General features: G+C 38.6%; 1 protein-coding gene across 15 annotated transcripts in view; it reads left to right on the top strand.

Moving 5' to 3' along the window:
* Window positions 1–19692, top strand: part of SPIN1 (spindlin 1) — a 110915-nt gene extending 91223 nt beyond the window's left edge. For 10 of the 15 annotated variants that reach the window (XM_073344925.1, XM_073344921.1, XM_073344917.1 and 7 more), the window contains 3 exons: window positions 9158–9411; window positions 10625–10858; window positions 15905–19691. In XM_073344925.1, coding sequence (XP_073201026.1) covers window positions 9158–9411; window positions 10625–10858; window positions 15905–16104 — 688 coding nt within the window. In that variant the 3' untranslated portion in view covers window positions 16105–19691. Of the gene's footprint in view, window positions 1–9157; window positions 9412–10624; window positions 10859–15904 lie in introns of all 15 variants that reach the window. The other 5 variants (XM_073344929.1, XM_073344928.1, XM_073344927.1 and 2 more) reach the window with 1 other exon arrangement.
* Window positions 19693–20295: the final 603 nt, after the last annotated feature.

Raw genomic sequence — 20295 nt, 5'->3', positions numbered from 1 at the left:
TTAAGGAGTTGTGAACTCCCTCAGCTCATGGAAAGATCCACATCGTTCTTCCCAGCACCTTACACGAGTCACTAGTGACTGATTCTTCCTTGTTGGGTTGGGGAACCCATCTCAACAACATTTACAGTACAGGATCAGTGGTGTCAGAGAGGCATGCCTTCATATCAATACCCTTTAGCTCAGAGCAGTAAAGCTTGATACATGGCCTTTCTACCTCATATCAAAGATGAGTGTACAGGTAAGAATTGACAATACCACCGTGATGTTTTATGTAAACAGTGAGGAACCAAACCAATGCTCTTGTGCAGGGAAGCAGTCCTTCTATGGAACTGGTGTATCTGGCACAACATAACACTAACTGCAGTGCATCTCACAGACCTATACAACATGCTGGCAGGTAGAGCATCCAGGTAGGCATTTTTCTCAGAATCATGAATGGTTCATAAAAAAATCAGTCAACAAGTCCATTTTCAGTCAGATCTGTTTGCCACTGAACAGAACAAGAAATGCAAAGCGTTTTATTCCAGGGAGGGACGAGAGTCTGGGTTCTCAAAGAGATAACTTCATAATCCCTTGGACTCACGGTCTATTATACACTTATCTCCCAATTCCTCTGATCCCATATGTGTTAAGGAATTCAAACAGGAGAAGGCCTTAATCATCCTAATAGCTCTAGATTGGTCCACGCATGACTGTTTCACAGAAATCAGAAATTCTCGGTATTGGCAATATCACTTACCACTTCTACTAGACTTAAATGTTTTCCCTGTTATGAGTAATTATCCAGATTTGTTGTCACTACACCTCATGGCATGGAAACTGTCTGGCTAACAGACTTGGAGAAGACTTGTTCTGGTGATATATGAAACATATGGATTCAAAGCAGAAGGCAATCCACAAGGACAAATTATACTGCAAACTTGGATCATTTTTCATCCTGGGCGTACCAGCATAATGTTTCTCCATAAGAGACATCAATCTCTCATATCATTCAATATCTATTATCCTTATAAACCTCTGGTTTGTTGTTAAGCTCATTATGTGTTCGCTGTCTCCGCATATCTTCCCCCAATTCAAGACCATCCAGTTTTTTTCTCATACTTGTTAAAGTTTGTGAAAGGTATTTTTAGAGTTTTTCCTTCAATAAGACAGCCCCCTCCATCTTGGAATCATAATGTGAGGCTTACTAACCTGATGGAACCTCCACTGGAGCCATTAGACTAATGCTCATTACTTCATTTGTCTATGAAGACTACATTTCTCATTGTAACTGGCAGAATGATGGCAGTTTATTCACTCCCAAACTAACACCCAAAACTTTCCTTTATAAGATGTGAAACAAAGAAATTTCTTTGCAGGGAGTGAAAAGTTACTTTCCCCAAAACCATGTGTTTTGTTTTTAATATTTCAATTTACCTAATTACTTACGGAATTTCTTTTGATATCGCAGTTTACATGATTGATAAACTAAAGGGATTTCTATTGCAATCATTTTTTAAGAATACCTGTTGAAACAAGCCTAATGAGTTAAAAACGTCTTTCAGTGGGTCATTTGATAAATCACAGAAAATATCTGTGATAACAAATACGTCTTATCACAGAACATAATTGGATTATAAGAACCTCATATCAATTAATCAGGCTGGTTTATTATAACACACTTCTATAATAATAGAGATCCTTATTAGTTTCCAAGGGTTCCTTCCTGGACATATGGGCTATGTTAGCAAGGTAAGGGAAAAAAACAGGGGAAAAGATTACACATTCCATTATTGAATATATATTTCCTTTATCCACTAAGGTTCAACTGAAGGTCAGAGAAATTTTAATAGGAAGAGGGCACTAAATTTATAGTTGCACAGCATTAAAGGGAATTTGGTTAACATATAAAATATGTTATATTATCTACTATATATAAGACTTAATATCTGAGTCATTTTAATTGACTAGAACAAAACCATTCAGGCAGCCCCCTATGCTATTTATATCTATTGCCGAGAAATCCAAGGGTCAGGCACCCTCAACTCGGAGAATATCTGAATGGGTGCCACACTTCATAAAGGTATGTTACGAGGTGGCCAATTTAGAACTTCCAGGTCATGTTAGGTTATATTCTACCAGACCACAGGTCACTTCTGCAGCATCTCAAGGAAATACCCATAGCTGATTTTCTGTATGGCTGCTGCTTGGAGTAATACTTTCACTAGCCATTACTCCTTAGTTCAGATGCCCAGTTTGGGAGGGTTGCACTGCAGTCTTAAGTAAACTCACAGTGATATTTCCATGTGTTCACAACCCACCCTCCTCTCCATGATACTGACAAGTCTAATAGTCTGTTCTTCATAGTGGTGCAGGAACTGAGAATCGGTTGGTCACTCCACCCACCCTTATAGCATTGAGGATAGGGTTGCCAACCCTCCAGGATTGCTCTGGAGTCTCCAGGAATTAAAGACTAATCTGTAATTAAAGATTATGTCATATAATGAAACCTCCAGGAATATGTCCAACCCAAACTGGCAACACTACTTGAGGGGGAAGGGCTTAAGGTAATCAAGGGAGCAGGTGCAATCAGCAGATACTGCTGACTAAAGCATTCTGTTCTCCAGCACATCGGGCATATGCACTCAAAATGGAACACATGTAAATACCACATCTCTAAGAAATCCAGTTACTATAGGTCAATAACTTACCCTTTTACTTTTCTGGTGCCTAACCAAGACTAGGGTTTGGATGATGTCAGTTAATGGCTGCTTAAGCCTTACAAGATGGAGATGATTAGCTGGGGGAAACAAGAAGGCATTAACAAGGTTTGTGGACAAATCCCTAGACTGAGGGGCCTCTTTCTGACTTTTATTAGCAAGCTGCAAAATCTAGGAATCTTATTTGGTATTAGGCTATGGTGAGGTGATCAAGTAGCAGCAGTAGCCAAAAGTGCACTTTATCTGTGCCTAGCTAGGACTTTACCTTTCATCTCCAGGGCAAACCACCCCAGTTACCTTTTTTTTTGGTCACCTATCAGGTTATACTATTCTAGTGCCCTCTACAAAGCCCTTAATTGTTTGGGACTTGACTGCCTGACAGCTTGCTACATTACAGCATTAGGCATTGCAACAAGTGTTGTAACACAGGGCATAGGTATTTACATCATTATTGTGTCTTGCAACAGGTGCCTCTGCATCATTATAGTACAACTGCAGACAGGAAATGCAAGTATAGCAGTTGCAGTAGAGCAATCATAGTGGTGCTTCTCACCTTTCACTTTGATAATTCAAAGTACCGGCTCTGTCATATTTCAAGGAGGATCTCTAAGTAAGAGGACAGCCTACTCTCAGCAATACTAATGAGAGTTAAGATTAAATTTTAAAAATCCAAATATGTTAAGGTTTGGAAAAGCACAGTTAGGGCACCCAAACAACTTTAATTGCACTGTAAAACTTTTTTTTTTTTTTTAAAGTAGCGCTAAACTAGAATTAAGTTATTACATCTGTTCATTGACTTGAATATTTTCCTGATGTATGACGTTAATTTGAAATTGTAAATCTCAGTATAATAAAAAACTATTTGACGTCTCTTTGAGTGTAAAACACTTTGGAAATAGTTATTCTTAAATTCAGTATCTTTTGGAAGAGATACTGGTTCACTTTTACTTTGTAAGTTTGCGTTCATGATGCTTTCTTTAGGCAGTGGTATGTTTAAAAGTAGCTATGCGCTAGAAGCTTGTTGGTTATTTTAAAGATAGTTCAGGCCCAAAATTTAAATTACAATGATTGTGGAACTTTATTTCACTGAAAATAGCGAGCGGTTTTTATTTAAATATCCCCCTGAATTATTTGCAGTCCCAATATTGAAGCATTATATGCATTATGACCAGAAAGTGAAATGGACTATAAACAAAACTGAAACAGAGTGGTTCACTATGTCTAAAATGAGTGAAATGCAAAGCATAAACAGCATAAATGATGCGGGGGAGATATTTTTAAAAATTCAAATTTAATTCTAAGATATTGATAACATGTTCGAAAACTTGTTTAAAATGATTTAAACTTGGCAGTGTCTCTTTGAACACTTGTCCTAATAGATTTTTTTCAGTTAGCATTCAGAAAGAATTAAGCTTATTCACCAGACAGTTAATCAAAAGATGACTTAGCGTGGGACTCTGTTGAAGTAAACTTATTGCTTACAAAATCAGATTATTTTCATTGTATAGGAACAAATTTCACATCACTGATACCTTCCTAATGAAATATTGCTGACATTGTAGTGGATATATTTAGTAAGCAAATTTAACAAGAGAAATTAGCAAAGACCTGTTATATCTCTTAAACATGCATGTTTTGAAAAGTTGCTTATAAAAATGAAATACTGAACTTCATGTTTCTGCTGTATTTAATTGGGAAAAGGTTTAAGTTATGTATGTGTTATAATCTGTGATGCCAAGGTGGCCATTCAAAGCCTTTCTAGAAAATACTGCTAAAGACTGCATACAATTGTGACAGAAGTGAAATCTGAAAATGAAGAAAATACTGTTAAACTGCCCACCAAGAAGTTCGTCGTGGAGAATGCAAGGCTGGAGTGAGAGAAACTGTAGAGGAATTGCAGTTCCCAGTGAATGTATAGTTATAATTGTATCTGATGGAGCAGTACATTTCCTACTTCAGCAACCTTATAGAATGATGGAAGCATTTTATAAACAGTTTTTCCAGATCTCACTGCTATCTGTCATTTCTTGGATCTCTGCCAAGCATTATTTGTTCTGAGTGCAGGTCCCTATTGATATTCACTGGGATGAGCATGTGCTCCATGCACCTCAGACAGGAAGATTTTTCAGTAGCAGTCCATGCCTGCACTCTACACCACCTCATGTTCTGAGCTGAGTGTGTAAGGGGTTGCATGAATTGTTTACCTTCTGGGTCTTCCTGGTTAGTGATCCTCACAAGAGATGCCTGTACTATCTCAGGGAATTACACATTCCTTCTAAGTGTGAGAACTGCCATTCTTTCCCCCATGAACTAGACAGTCTTGTGAATTCTAGCTTTGCAGATATTTAATTGAGCTCTCCATGGGGCCCCAATCTGATCCTGGATGTTGAGCTCCCCGGCACATTGACTGGAGCTACCAAGTAGTGACCCTCCGGCACTGGCATTCCCTAGCTCAGGATCCTTGATCAAATCTGAGGACCTCTCTAAACAGAGACATGAGGATGGTATGTGTAAATGTCCCCATAAGAAGCAGGATGAATAGTCTTGTAAGTTCTTGACGAAAACGACTGCTTCTCCCCTCCTCTCCCATCTAGTCAGACTCAACACCCATGTAGGGGTGTGTCTGAAGCTCACGGGAGCATGTATCTGCACTGACCATACCAAAAGCAAAGAGCACGCTGAAATATTGGACTGACCCCCTGTACCTCTTACCCATGCATATGCTTACAACCATTCCTGAATCGACGGTCTCAGAACAGAGGCCAGAACAACCACCATTGCAAGCCAGGGTCCCTCCATCTGGCAGCATGGTTTTTGAATAGACAAAGAGATTAGAGAGATCGTGCTCAGAAGAGGTCCAAACCATCCTTAACAGCAGGAAACCCTCTACAGTCATCAGTGATTAGACAATGGTATAGAGAGTACACGTACAAAGTTTACGGACGATACCAAGCTGAGAGGGGTTGCAGGTACTTTGGAGGGTAGGATTAAAATTTAAAATGTTCTGGACAAATGGCCTAAAGTAAATAGGATGAAATTCAATAAGGACAAATGCTAAGTACTCAGCTTAGGAAGGAACAATCAGTTGCATACATACAAAATAGGAAATGACTGCCTACGAAGGAGTACTGCAGAAAGAGATTTGGAGGTCATTGTGGATCACAGGCTAAATATGTGTTAGCAGTGTAACACCGTTGCAAAAAATGTAAACATCATTCTGGGATGTATTAGCAGGAATGTTATAAGCAAGACACGGGAAGTAATTTTTCCTCTATACTCCGTGCTGATCAGGCCTCAACTGGAGTATTGTGTCCAGTTCTGGGTGCCACATTTCAGAAAAGATGTGGACAAATTGGAGAAAGTCCAGAGAAGAGCAACAAAAATGATTAAAGGTCTAGAAAACGTGACCTCTGAGGAAAGATTTTAAAAATTGAGTTTGTTTAGTCTGTAAAAGATATGTCCTTAAAGACATTTGGTCTATCTATTCATTCCTTGTGAGTATATTTAGCAGGTATTAACTTCTTCCATCCTCTGGTGGTGAGCTGCTCGGTTTTCACGCATCCTACAACTGTGAGATTCTTAAAAGGTATTATCAGAATCTCTCTCTCTCTCTCTCTCACACACATGCACGCACACACACACGCGCACACACACACACTCTTATGAAAACCTACATCTCTCTAGAACCTGAACCTGGTTCTCTCAGCCCACCATTCAAGCATTCAGACATGGTGGACCCTTCCCTATACAGTGTTTCACAGAGACAGTCCCCTTCAGATTCCATCTGAGGTTCATCCAAAGGTTCCCTCTGAATTTCACTTGAATCAAAATTGCCTATTTTATTCTACAAATCCCACAGTAACAGGTATGTGTGCAGAGTCTCATCTATTTGTAAAGGACAAAGTCCTTTAGGAAGTTGCTGAGGCTATTGGTTTCCATCACCGAGAGAATGAAAGGAGAAGCAGTCTCTTTGCAAAAACTCTGTAAATGGACTTTGGACTGCATCCTCCTTGGCTATGGGATTATGAACGCCCCTTCACTACAGAGTGTCAGGGCTCACCCATCCAGAGCACAAGCTACCTCAGTGCCTTCCCTGCAAAGAACTCGTCTCATAAATATTTAGACTGGCACCCTGGGGCTCGAGTCACATTTTTATTGGACATCAAGCCCTTGTTCAAGCTTCACCATCTGATGCCTACTTTTTGTCCTGTGATCTATGGCACAGCATATTTGCTTGCACCCTCCTCCTCCAGTGAGTCCTGCTTGGGAATCCACTGCAGTGAATACCCATAGGGAACAGCACTCAAAGAAGAAAGTAAGGTTACTTATCTTAACAGTAACTGGAGTTCTCTGAGATGTGTGGTCCCTATGGGTACTGCACAACCCACCCTCCTTCCACTCTTCTCACATCCTCTCTTGATTCAGGGTAGAGTTAGGAACTGGAGAGGTGGTCAGACTGTGCCACCCCTTAATGCCCTTGATTCAGAGCACAAGGTGGTGTAGGGTGCAGGCCTGGATCAATGGACCTTGCTACTGAAAAATCTTCTGGTCTCTGGGGCAAAAATACCATTAGGGACTATGCAGCTTGAGCGTCAGTTACTGTAAGGTAAGTAACCTTCCTTTCTGAGAGGCTGCTCACTACTGCTGAGAATACTTTACACTGTTGCCAACTTTTTTCTGGGAATGATATAGGTTGCTTTTTGTGACATTCCGTTTCTAATAATTAATGCTGTGTAAATATTTATTCCAAGTTAAATGAAGTTGGCAAGGTTGCAGCAAACAGTATTTATTCTAAAACTGTACTAAAATTATCTCAAGTTTATCATAAGAAAAAACAATTTATCTTAATGCGATAGCTATGTGAATAGTATATTAATGGCACAGATTATTGCAAGCTAAAATAAATATATGAAATAATTTAATACTTATATTTCTATCTCTTTAGAATTGCTACAATATATTGGTAACCATATAGTTCCTACATAGATGCTATAAATGGTCACTTAACTTGTTTTAATGAATTATAAAAATAAGACTTTTAACTGTTAAATACTGCTAGTTACAGTTTGGTACTTTGTCAGATAGCAAAAGTAAGATCTCTCACAACCATAACGTGAGGAAGACTTGGCGATATTAACCAGTGTCAAGTGGTTTGTGCTGGCAATTATTTGTTTTTGGTGGCAGGTTCCATAAAGAAAGAATAAACCACTGAAGAGAGAGACAGAGAAAGGAGCAGAAGTAGATTGCTAGTCCTCACTGATCACTCTAAGGAGAATCTTCCATACTGCTCCTTCTTTGCATCTGACCCTAGTGGCGTTGTACTGAAAAGGAACATCACAAGAGTGCTTTTCTTGTTGGCATGCTACACCCATATTTGATGAGCACTTCTCAAGTGATGCTGCACTTACTGATAGTTTGAGAAGTTACTTGAACTCCAGCATAGGCATGGAGAACAGAGAAAATACATAAACACACTACTACAGAAACAGCTGTTGACCAACAAATGCTCATGGCTGCTTCTTATCCTGCTTGTGGGTGTGAGAGGCATCCTTCATATTGGCCTCTGATTAGTTAAGCATCTGACAAATATTGATGCCTTGTTAATAGGAGATATAGGCATGGCTCTAATTAACTTTCCTTTGATGACTGAATTGAGCTTTTAAAACAGGTGAGTTGTGCTTTCAGGAAGTTAAATTGACAAGAAATTCTGACATTTCAAAAAATTTCATTCCAAATCTGAGCAAAAATCTGAAAGTTCAAAATTTCCCACAAATTGAAAGTTCAGAAAAGTTTCAGTTCAGCAGCGTTTTGATTCAAGAAATGTTTGAACTTTTTTATATTATATTTTATATGTAGGATCATGGAAATGTAGGGCTGGCAGGGACCTAGAAAGGTCACCCTAATCTGCTTCCCATGTTGAGGAGGACCAAGTTTATACCTAAACCATCCCAGACGTGTAATACAGAATATAATATTTTAATGTTAAAGTAGAAACTAAATGATTTCAGACAACACTATTGAAATGCAACTTTTGGATCTTTTTCTGTCAATTTTGTTAAAATGGATATGTTCTTACAAAACACTTTTATTTTGATAAAACTGCATTTTTGCTGAAAATCTGTTGGGCAAAAATTTGACCAGCTTGTTTAGTTTCAGATTATTTGGCAGCATAGCAACTGATCACAGGACCATAGTTTTTCTTTTCAGCATTGTAGTAGTGTGTTTCCTAGATAATTTAAAGCAATTAGTACAGTAATTTGGCCTATTCAGAAAGAGGTGCACTATAATACAAGCTACATTATAACGTGTCTAACATTGTTAAATAATCATACAAGTATTAAATAAAAAAAATAAGGAATACTTGTATTAAAATAAAACATTGAACTACATTGGGTTATAAATAGAATAAAAGACATTTTTCTGCACACTAGCTTAATCCTGTTTGTATCTATATACAGAAAGCATCGAAACAACGTGGGACCTAGCAAACCCATTTCTCAGCCCCGAAGAAATATTGTAGGGTGCAGAATACAGCATGGATGGAAAGAAGGGAGTGGACCTGTAACACAATGGAAGGGGACAGTTCTTGATCAGGTTCCTGTAAACCCTTCTCTCTACCTTATTAAGTATGATGGATTTGATTGTGTCTATGGACTAGAACTGCACAAAGATGAAAGAGTGTCAGCGCTTGAAGTCCTTCCAGACAGAGTTGGTAAGTGCTTTTTGACGCATGTGCATATGATATTGCATGCTCTGGACAGGATGCTGGATGGAGCTGCTGCATTGCATTTTGTCAAGTCTGTGGACTTTTATTAGTAAATGTTCTCCCTATTTTGGAGTGAGGAGGAAATTTTACTCTCACAAATTAAATAACTTATCTTTATATTACATGGAGTGCTATAGAAGTTCAGTACTGTAAATTGTCAGTCATCTAATCGGCATGTTTATATATGATATAATATTGATCAACCTTATTCACAGCCAAGATTGCTCTCTCAAAAGCTTATGTAGTGCTTAGACTGATATTTCTGCTAAATGCTAATTTGTTGATGCTGAGTGAGAGTTCACATTTTACAGTTCAATTTCATGAGGATTTTCTTTGCTGTACTCCATATTCTATGGTCCTGTATTAAGTGTTTCTCATATGCCTTTCCTGAGAAGTAATAAAAATAAAGTGAAATTTCTTTAAAAATGAAATAATTGAATTAATGTGTTTTGTTTTCAATAGCTCAGTCTGAATTTTTAAAACATGTAGGATGTCTGAAACATTTATTAAAGTTCAGAATTCATGCAAATTGTCACTGACTCTCAAACTAGATCAGTTTTTTTTATTGGCTGCAAGGAGTTAGCAGTGCTTCAAGAAGAAAAAAATTCAGTGACAGTAGAAAACTCTTAAGGCTATTTTATGATCAGTCCTCACCCCTTTTGCTAAAAGTTTATTTTTAATAGAAACAAAGATGTTGTGGCATCTGCTCTGTAACCCACAATCGGTTTTCCTTAGTGTTTCTAATTATACTTTTCTGTAGTGTGAGTGCAGTGAGTTAGGGCTTGTCTACACATAAAAATTAATCTGGAATACAGTAGGGTGTGAGTTTAAAGTGGATTAATTTCCTGATTAGCTCCATGTGTGAATGCTCTTGTTCCAGAATAAGTGTATCCACACATGGAATTTAACCGGGAATAGCTATTCTAGAATAATTGACAATGTCGACAAGCCCTTAGTTAATAATCATAGCTAGAATTCCACATCTTTGTAATCTGGATATACCCAGAGAATAAAAATATCTACCAGTTAAATCATTTAATTGTCTATTTTGTAAAGAAAACAATTTGAATGAAGCCCTTTTTATGATTTTTATGGAAGATGTAGTATGCAGGCTTCCAAGAGGTCCTGAATTTTATGCAATATTGTGTACGTATTTCAGCTTCTTCTCGAATCAGTGATGCCCACCTGGCAGACACAATGATTGGCAAAGCTGTGGAACATATGTTTGAAACAGAGGATGGCTCAAAAGATGAGTGGAGGGGGATGGTCTTGGCTCGAGCTCCTATAATGAACACGTGGTTTTATATTACTTATGAGAAGGATCCTGTCTTGTACATGTATCAGCTCTTAGATGACTATAAAGAAGGTGACCTCCGCATTATGCCTGATTCCAGTAAGTACGCTAGTACGTTTTTTTTCCTTCTAAAACTAAAATGAGAGCTCAGTTTCCATAGACATTGGGTTTGTTTGTTTACTGAAATGAAAGAGCTGACAAACTGCAAGAACTGCAAAAGATTCATATGATCTTAATATTAGGGATGACTCCTAAATGGTGGTAATCTGAAACAAGGATAAAATGGTTATTGTATTAGCTTATACTAACACCATCCACTTTTTCCATGTGTATAGGTATTCTCCCTCAAAAATATTGGTTTAATCATAGCACAATTTTGATGGGGAAGCAAAATGAGGCTTTTTTTGTTCCATTGTGTTACCTTTTAACTAAATATAACAGATCATAAGGGTGAAAGTGAAACTAGATGAATTCATGTACACTAATTAAACATTGTGTGTGTTTGGGGGAGGGGAGGAGGGAGAAATAAGTGTTCATTTTAAAATGAAACAATGCATGTAGGAAAACACGTGTAGTCCTTGACAGTCTGTGTATCTAAACCAGATATACAGCAAGTGTAACAAAGGAATTTGGAATTTCTTTCAAAGGATTTTGCACAAATTAGAATCATTGTCACCCAATTAAACACTGTTTTCTTAAATGATCATATCAGGACATGGGAATTTTGGTTGATAACTCTTAAAGACTTCTGGTATGTGTGTTTCTGAGTCAGTAGCACTATAGGAAAGATGGTAAGGGAAAACAATGTGTGTGCACATGTGCCATTCAAACATTATAATACACAATGAAATGAGCATACATGCACACACATCGTGAAAGTTTTTCCCTAAATTTAATTTTCAGCCCTGTAAATGTAGATGAGAACAACCAGTTTGTTTGCAAGTTGGTATGATAAAAAGAATGTAATAGAATTCTTTAAACATCTCTAAAAGACTTGAATGTTAGTTCATTAAAAATTACCCTTGTCTTAATATTATTCCCTTTTTGATTAAATTTCACTTTACACTGCCCCCACTTTGTGCTCTGTGTGGTGCAGATTTCGTATTGACCATGTCTGTTACAGGAGTTATTCAAGGGGAGGCTGGAGGTTTTGAGAGACGGATTTTTGAAATCCAGGAAGGTAGAGGGGCGATTGTGTGTCTTGGATTTTTTTTTTTTTTTTTAAATTCAGGTGGCAATTGAAGCTTTTGGCACTAGGGAAAAGGAGAAGCGGGGGTTGTATCTCGTCTCCCTCTTGGCCAGGAATAGAGTTTACTTTGTATAAACTTTGGGGGGAAAGAGATTGTCTCCCTCACTTCACTGTAGCATATTATACCCCTACATCCAGCTATGATTATTAAGCATATTAGCTCAGCATTTCTGCTAAAATGATCAGCAATGAAACTATTAGTTTGATTTTTTTTTCCCTTTTCCTCCCTTGGCTGCTCTGTGGATTTGGCGAGGGGAAGGAGCGTCAGATGGGTACTAGAAGATTTCTCTTCCATTAACTGAAGGAGAGAAGTGCTGAATCTTTAAAAATGAGACAGAGGAAAAACAAAAATCAGTGTTTTAAATAGTCTGAATAAAAATGACATACCCCCACCTTCAGTGAATGAGGTTCTTGATTCTTGTGCTGTTATATTAATAGTAGATCTCCAGGTATTCACAGTGTCTTCCAGGGTAGAAAATATTGAATTACAAATCTAGAAAACAAACAGGAAAATTCCTTTAAAAAAAAATAAAAACAAAAAGTTTTCAAGAGTGGACCGCTTTACCCAGGTGAATGAATTGTGAGAGATGCTTTGACTTTATAATGGGTTGTTCATTTAGTTGCTGAAGTCCTTGATGGATGAAGCTTTCTATAAACATTATTGCTGGAATCCATTCATTGGGTTCTTAACTATGTGGTACAGTTATTAGTAGACAATATCACACCAGTGTCATTATACCTGAACAACCAGGATATACTCAAGGTTACAGCCTATGGCTCTTTGGAGTGATATGCTAATTGTCAGATCAACCCAGCTTCTCCATCTGGCAGTGGGGGAAAAAAACCTGTGTGCCACCAGCATGAATCACGGACGATGGAAGCTGTAATTGTACCTGTTCCCAAACAAGTCAGTGGTACTGTTTCAGAAATGGGGTCATGACTCAATAAATCTGTGTTCTACCAAAAGCAATTTTAAATGTCCCTGGTCCTTTTTTCTGTTTCAGGGCAGGAAAGGATCCCAGCTCTGACAAATGGCTTTTTATTGGACTGAGGCCATGGTTTTGTGTCTTCCCTTCCCTCCCTCCTTTACGCCCCCCTTCCCCCCACCCCACCTCATAGCTGAGGAGACAAGGTGTATATACTTTTCATAGTTACAGATTGAGTTAATGAGTTCTGATACTCTGATCTCCTGGGCTTGATGTTGGAGCCTCTTGTACTTGTCACTGTGTTTCCAGGAACAGTCAGTCTTCCTGAGGTTTGGAAACTTCACTTACCATACTTATCCTCCACTACCCAAAAGACCCACACAAGCTCAAAAACAACCTCTGCCTCATCTGACTTAGAGCCATTGATACTCCATGCTACAGGGCCCCTGTGACCACTTACTGACACCTCCTGCTGTCCATATTGGGGGGGGGGGGGACACGCCTCAGGACCAGTACCACCCTGCAGAGTCTATCAAATTTACTAGGGAGTCACCCCTTGCCTCATCTCTAAGGAAATGTTCCGATCAGGGATGCTGGAACAATATGTGTAGTCGGGGTGCTGAGAGCCATTGAATCAAACTGTAACCTTGTATATGATGGAAACCATTTCAAGCCAGGGGGTGCAGCATCACTCCCTGCACTCCTAATTCTTGCACCTATTTGCTCTGATCTACCTCTGGATCTGACATAGGAGGAAGAATACTATGTGCTGGTTTCACCAGAACCAGGAAGACTGCTATCATCTTCCCCAAATGAAGCGGTTGCTTCTACATCTCCATACATACATTCTCTCTTTCTCCCCCCCCCTCCCGCAATGACTTCAGGAAGAGGAATTTCGAGGACCTTCTCTGCAGAGTCGCTGGAGAGCTTCATGTTCCCCTCGAGGAGATCCAGGATTCCCAGAGCAAACTCTTAATCATGCTGTACCTCTCCGGACCCAAGAGAATAGCTCTCTCTGTTAACAAAACTATACTGGAGCAAGCTAGCACAGTTTGGCCACCTCTGCTACCTGTGCTCCTACCCTCAAAGGGGCAGAGAAGCATTGTTATGTGCTGGCTAAAGATGCAGAATTTTTGTTGTCTCATCTAGCTCCTAATTCGTTGTTGGTCCATGCCATCTCTGAAAGGACCAGACAGCAACATGCCAGGTCTACTCCTGCAGACAAGGAGGATAAACACCTGGATCTACTGGGAAAAAAGTTCTTCTCATCATCCAGCCTCCTGTTCAGAATAGCCAGTTACCAGGCATTGCTGGCTAAATACGATTCCCTAAACTATGGCAAGTTTGTGAAGTTTACTGACAGAGCTCATTTCCTACCTCTGATGTACAAAAGCAGACTGATAGCCAGGACCACCCTCCAATCTGCAGTCAGTGCCACTGATACCTCTTCTAGAGTTATGGCAACTGCTGTTGTCATGTGCAGGGAGTCATGGCTCCTTGCATCAGTTCCTTATGAGTCTACTTGGCAGCAATCAGTACATACCATTCACCTTCTCAAGACTACTGAGGTTTCGCACACCCACTGACTAATAGATTCTGGAAAGGCTTGGGAAGAACCTTCCCGCCTACTCAGGGGCTTGTGCCCCAGTGGAACCTGAATCTTGTTCTCTCAGTGCTAACAAGACTCCCCTTTGAGCCTTTAGCTACTTGCTCCATGTCCTTCCGCTCCATGAATGTTGCCTTTCTTGTAACCATCACATCAGCAAGAAATGTTGGGAAATTTGGAGCAATGATGGCTGCCCCTCCATACACTGTATTCCATAAGGATAAGGTTTCCTTACATCTGTGCTCCAGATTCATCCCTAAAGTAGTTTTGGAATTTGACCTTAACCAGTCCATTAATTTACCTGTGTTGTTCCCAAAACCACATGCTTCCGCAGATTCCACTCCCTCAATGTTTGATGAGCCTTGGCTTTCTACCTGCAGAGAACAAAATCAATCAGGAAATCCCTGTGACTATTTGTCTCTGTATCAACAACAGTCAGAGGGCAGGCCGCCTCCACCCAGAGAATCTCCAAATGGATATCTGGCTGCATTCTACTCTGTCAGCTCTCAAACCCCTCCCCTTTCACGCTGGGGCTAAGAGTTCATTCCACCAGAGCGCAATCAACAACGGTAGCATCTCTTCAGGAGGTACCCTCCTGGACACTTGTAAAGCAGCTATGTGGAGTTCCATTCACCCATTTGTAAGACTGGTGCAGGATTATTCTGCTGATGCCTCCTGTGGGAAAACGGTAGTCCGCTCAGCCATACCGGCCACATCCTCGCACCTTCCTCCTGTTTAGGTACTGTTTGTCCATCACCCACAGTGGACTACAATAGGGACCATCACACGAATAAGAAAAGACTTATCTGTAACGGTAGGTTCTTAAGATGTGTGGTCACTATCTGTATTCCTCTTCCACCCTCGTTCCCCTCTGCTTCAGATCTTATCTGATTCATGGTGGAGAAGGAACTGTTGAGGTGAGCCAGGGCACATACACAGACACTACTTCAAATTCTCTGGCTCCAGACACATAGTCTCCATGCGTAACCCACAGTGGAATACAGACAGGAACCACACATCTCAAAGAACTTCCTCATTTGTTACTTTGCTTTATGTGTATTTGCCTACACAGGAGCTAATAGATGCAGAAAGTCTAGGAGGCTAGTATAAGATTTCAGTTTCTTAAAATTCTGGTTGCAGTGTTACCTAAGTAAATTTTTTCCTGTAATTGTAAACTGTGGAACTGATGAACTCTGTTTGACTGAATAGACTACAACTTTTAAAATGTTCTTCTCAAACAATGTAATTCATCTCTTCTCACCATTCCTGATATTTAAATAAATTCTGAAGACATCTTTGCAGTTGTTACGTGGATCGAAAATCCTTAAACTCCTAACTAAACACATCTTATTTTTGTGTTACAGATGATTCGCCTCCAGCAGAACGGGAACCAGGTGAAGTTGTGGACAGCCTGGTAGGCAAACAAGTGGAATATGCCAAAGAAGATGGCTCTAAAAGGACTGGCATGGTCATTCATCAAGTTGAAGCCAAACCTTCTGTCTATTTCATCAAGTTTGATGATGATTTCCATATTTATGTCTATGATTTAGTGAAAACATCTTAGACATCATCGTGAACTTTTGCCAAACTTGTGGAACTATTAAATGTAAAATTTGTAGACACAAAGACTTGACTGCTTTCCAGTTTAATGAAAGCTTAAATGTCCCTGCGAACCCACAATCTCTGCCAACAAAACTGTTTTGTTCTGAATAATACAAACAAATTTGTGTGAACATGACACATTTTGTGAAAGGGAACTCCTTTTCTTGAAGGAAGTCACTATATTTTTGGGGAGAGGGAGTTAAAGTAAACAGCTGCAAATTCAAGCTGTGTAAAGTTGATCTAGTGTTGTAATCATTAATCTAAAAATTTTTTCATAGCCTTTAACTTTTTCTTCAACCTCGCACTCACCTGTTCAACTGCCACATGCAAGTGTAGTTTGATATTTTCAATATTGCCTTCTTATGTAACATTAAATCTAATTTCTTGGCTACTGGCAGTCCTTGTTTTCAGGGTTGGGGTTGAGATGATTTCAAAAAGAAGTAAATGGTTGGTTTGTGCAGTTTTAAGGAGTGCCTAACCCAAGTAACATCAATCTACTGTGTTTCTACACCTTATTTCAGGGTAGCTTTTTAAGAAATAGCAGTACATGGGAATATTTGTGCCTCTTAGTAGACACAAGACAGTACAACATCAAATGTTTGACTTGCACCTTTCAGTGAAAAGGCTTCAAACTATAAAAGGTTTAATCATCTATATAAACTGTTGATTAGAAAATGCAGGTTAATGGCCCACATTTACAAGTTGTAGGAACCAGTAAAACTAAACCAAACAAGGCTGCCTTCAATTCTAAATGTTGTATTTTTGTTATACACACGTCTTAACAAACCCAAGTGCGTGGTGCCACAACAGTCGTAACATTATGTTACTTCAGAAAGATCTTTAGACTACACATTGGCAATCAGTAGTCTCTCATTTAATATAAAAATTAGCAACCTGGATGTTTGTGTGTGGACTTAAAAGCCTAATAGTTTATCTGTTACATGTAAAGACAAAAACCTCATGAAAGAACAGTCCTCTTTCATTAAAGACTTATTTTAGAGAAGGAGAAGCATTTGTTGCCTTCTGCTCAGTCTGCTGCATTCCTTTTTTTTTTATTATTATTTTCTCCCAAGAAAACATCTTTCTTAGCTCTTCTTTCTGGCTTTTCTACGAGTGTCCGGACAAATCATCTACAGCTTAAACCTGTTGTCGCCTTTTGTGGTGTACGTTGTACTCGCTTTGAGGTATGCTGTTACGTGAATTTCATTCAATGAACACTAGAGTTCTGCATGCCAGTGGTGTACTAACTAATGAAAGCTATAGGCAGCCTCAGTGGTTGGTCATCTGCATTAGATTGTGGATGTAAATAGCAGCCCACAGCAGAAGAATCCTTTCACGGTTTTAATCTTGCAAGATAGTTGTAAACCAAGGTAGTTTTTTAAATTTGGCAGTTTTTAAAAGTAATCAGAATGGCAAAAATGGTCAGTTCAGCAACTAAATTGTCATGTCACATTAGGGCAGAGCTTTGCAAGTTTGAAAGCACTGCTTCACAGAAGGCTAGTATGTGAAGCCAGTTATCACTGTTGAGGGGAGGAACACCCAGATACCCAACCTTACACAGAAGACTAGAAAAAGGTGCTGTTAATCAGAGATCTGAGGCCCAGATGACCTCTACTATGGATGTCCTTGACATTGAAGATTCAGTGGTTTAAGCCCCTGTCTATCCATTTTTGCCTGACTTCATATTTTAGCCTTAAGGCTTGTGCCTCATTATGCTGTTGAATGGTAACAAATACTCACCATATAAATACAGTACCTTAATTCTTTGTCCATTGCTACTATTGCATTATGTCCAGTATTTCATCATGGGCAACCAAAGGCAGGCCATTGTCTTTCAGTGAATAGCTTCTCAATGCAGTCCTTAAGTACTAAGTACCTGAATCATAAATGTTCCTTGTGTTTTTGAACAAAGTGAGCAGATTTGCAACATAGTGTTTTCATCCTGCAGATCTGTTATGTGTTTTCTATTGACTCTTAAGAGTCCTGCATGTAAATCTCAAAGCTGAGCCTGGCTCCATGAGCCCAAGTTGATATTTGTGGCACAAGAATGAGTGAGTGTATTGATTATACACAGGATACGTGCATAACGTAGTACAGTGAATTTTGGGCTATACATCTGAGGAAAACAAAGTTTGTTTTGAAATATTTGAAGTTTAGGTCTACTGAAACATTTTTAGCATTAAAGGCTTGCATTTGTGGGTTTTCTGCAAGCCACTTTAATATACCACATAATCTGCCAATTAGTGGAGTATAATCTGTAATTTTTTATGGCCTTTTAAGTGTCCCCGTTGTCTGTTGCTTTGTTGGTTTTTGGATTGGGTTTTTTTGGTTTTGTTTTGTTTTTTGATAGCTTAAATCACCTTTTTTGTGGCTTGACACTAATTCCACTTCCTGCCCTTCTGCTTTGGGCTTTGTTTTAGGCTCATGTTTCAGATCTGCATGCAGTGCTTGCGTTACCCTGGTAACTAAATGTTGGTTCCTTGTTCTAGGGGTTCAACATTACTTTCCAAAATTATCATGGGGCTTGTCACAGCACAAGCCGGGATCTGTGTATAAAAGTTATTGGCCTTTCTCATTTACCTGCTGTAGTATTGTTGTATATTGTGTGTGCGTGTGTGCGTATGTGTGTGTGTATGATGTCAGGCTGCCATGTAAAATTTAAAAAAGAAAAAAAAATCTTAAATGCAGACCATCCTTTTTTGCATGCTTAGAAGGTAGAATGTTCAATGTAACAAACTAAAGTTGCATGTTAAAAATGTTTAGGTTTTTTGTTTTTGTTTTGTTTTATTTTGTGTTCAGTTTTTGTGAATTTGCTTATTGTGCTGTTTTAATGGATGTTAGTAGGACTAAATGCACCGGTGAGGCGAGCATAGTGCCAACAGAAGGTAATTTTCCAGTTGTATGTGTCACAGCATTTGAAGGGACCATGTATTCTGTTCACTAGTAAATAAAATCACAGTTGAATCTAAAACACCACATTTTTTCTTTTGAGTGCCAAACCCTAAATTAAGTTGAAATAGAAAACATAAAGACCTAAGTACATTGGGGAAAACCCTGTTAAACTTCACAAATCGCAATACATAAGTCTTTTTTTTTTTTTCTTTTTTCAATTGATTCATTTTAAAACTGAAGGTTTCTTCGAGGACAGCAGCAATTACAATCAATACAGGGAAGGAGAATTATAGCTAAAACAGTTTCTTGTTCCTTTAAAATGCTGTGCTTTTTGTATTTTACATCATTAGTGCAATTTGGATGGTTCTTGGTATGTGTATAGTTCAAAGGTCTTCGTGTTCACATTTTAAAATTAGGTAATGACTTCATCTTTAGAGCTTGGTTTCATTATTTTTATTTTATTTTGAACAATGTAGACAGTTCCCTGTTCTCTGCATTTAGAAGTATAAACACTTTAAATCTGTTACTTAATTCTGTAAGTAATTTTTATAATTATGATGTAACTCTATCCTTAAAACATTTAAAATAAACCCTTTATGTGCAACTTATGACTGTAAATTTTGTTCTCACGAGCAAAATGTAGTGGTGTGGTCTAAAATTGTGAAGAAGCAGTTTCTTCAGTTTTATAATTAAAAAAGGACTTATTATTTTAACATTGAGCCATTTATGCTGGTATAATAATTTGCCATTTGAAACCTCTTTGCTTGCTAAAACAAATCTTTCTTCTCTCTTTTGCCAAGTAGGTATGAATGTTGATAAGATGGCATTTAAAGTGGATGAAATCTGATTGAGGTGAAGCATAGTGCTTAAATTTACTTTCTCAAAACACTGTGTAAGGGAATTCTGCACATGCATGAAGGAGCCTGTAAATTATTGTATTTTCAGTGCACGTTATAGTTTGCACTCTTAAAAGCAGTGACTCAGAAACTGTGAACTCCAGAAGCATTTGTCAGTTTGTAGACACTTACTTCCATGCCTGCTTTGAATCAACATTCATAATTAAATAACAAAACAAAACTTGAATTTATATTTCACTCACAACACAAAAAAGACTGAAAATTGGAGGTTTGAAACTGCTTCAATTATAGGCATAATATGTTTCACCTCAGCTTTATGAAGATGGGTAAGTATTATTCCCACTGTATACGTGAAGACAATATTTTTAAAAAATAGGGTGCCTAAAGGTAAGCTTGTAAGCCCA

This window comes from Lepidochelys kempii, chromosome 5 (assembly GCF_965140265.1).
Source record: "Lepidochelys kempii isolate rLepKem1 chromosome 5, rLepKem1.hap2, whole genome shotgun sequence".
NCBI lineage: Eukaryota > Metazoa > Chordata > Testudines > Cheloniidae > Lepidochelys > Lepidochelys kempii.
The sequence above is the reverse complement of the archived record's forward strand: the minus strand, read 5'-3'. Positions and strand labels throughout refer to the sequence as shown.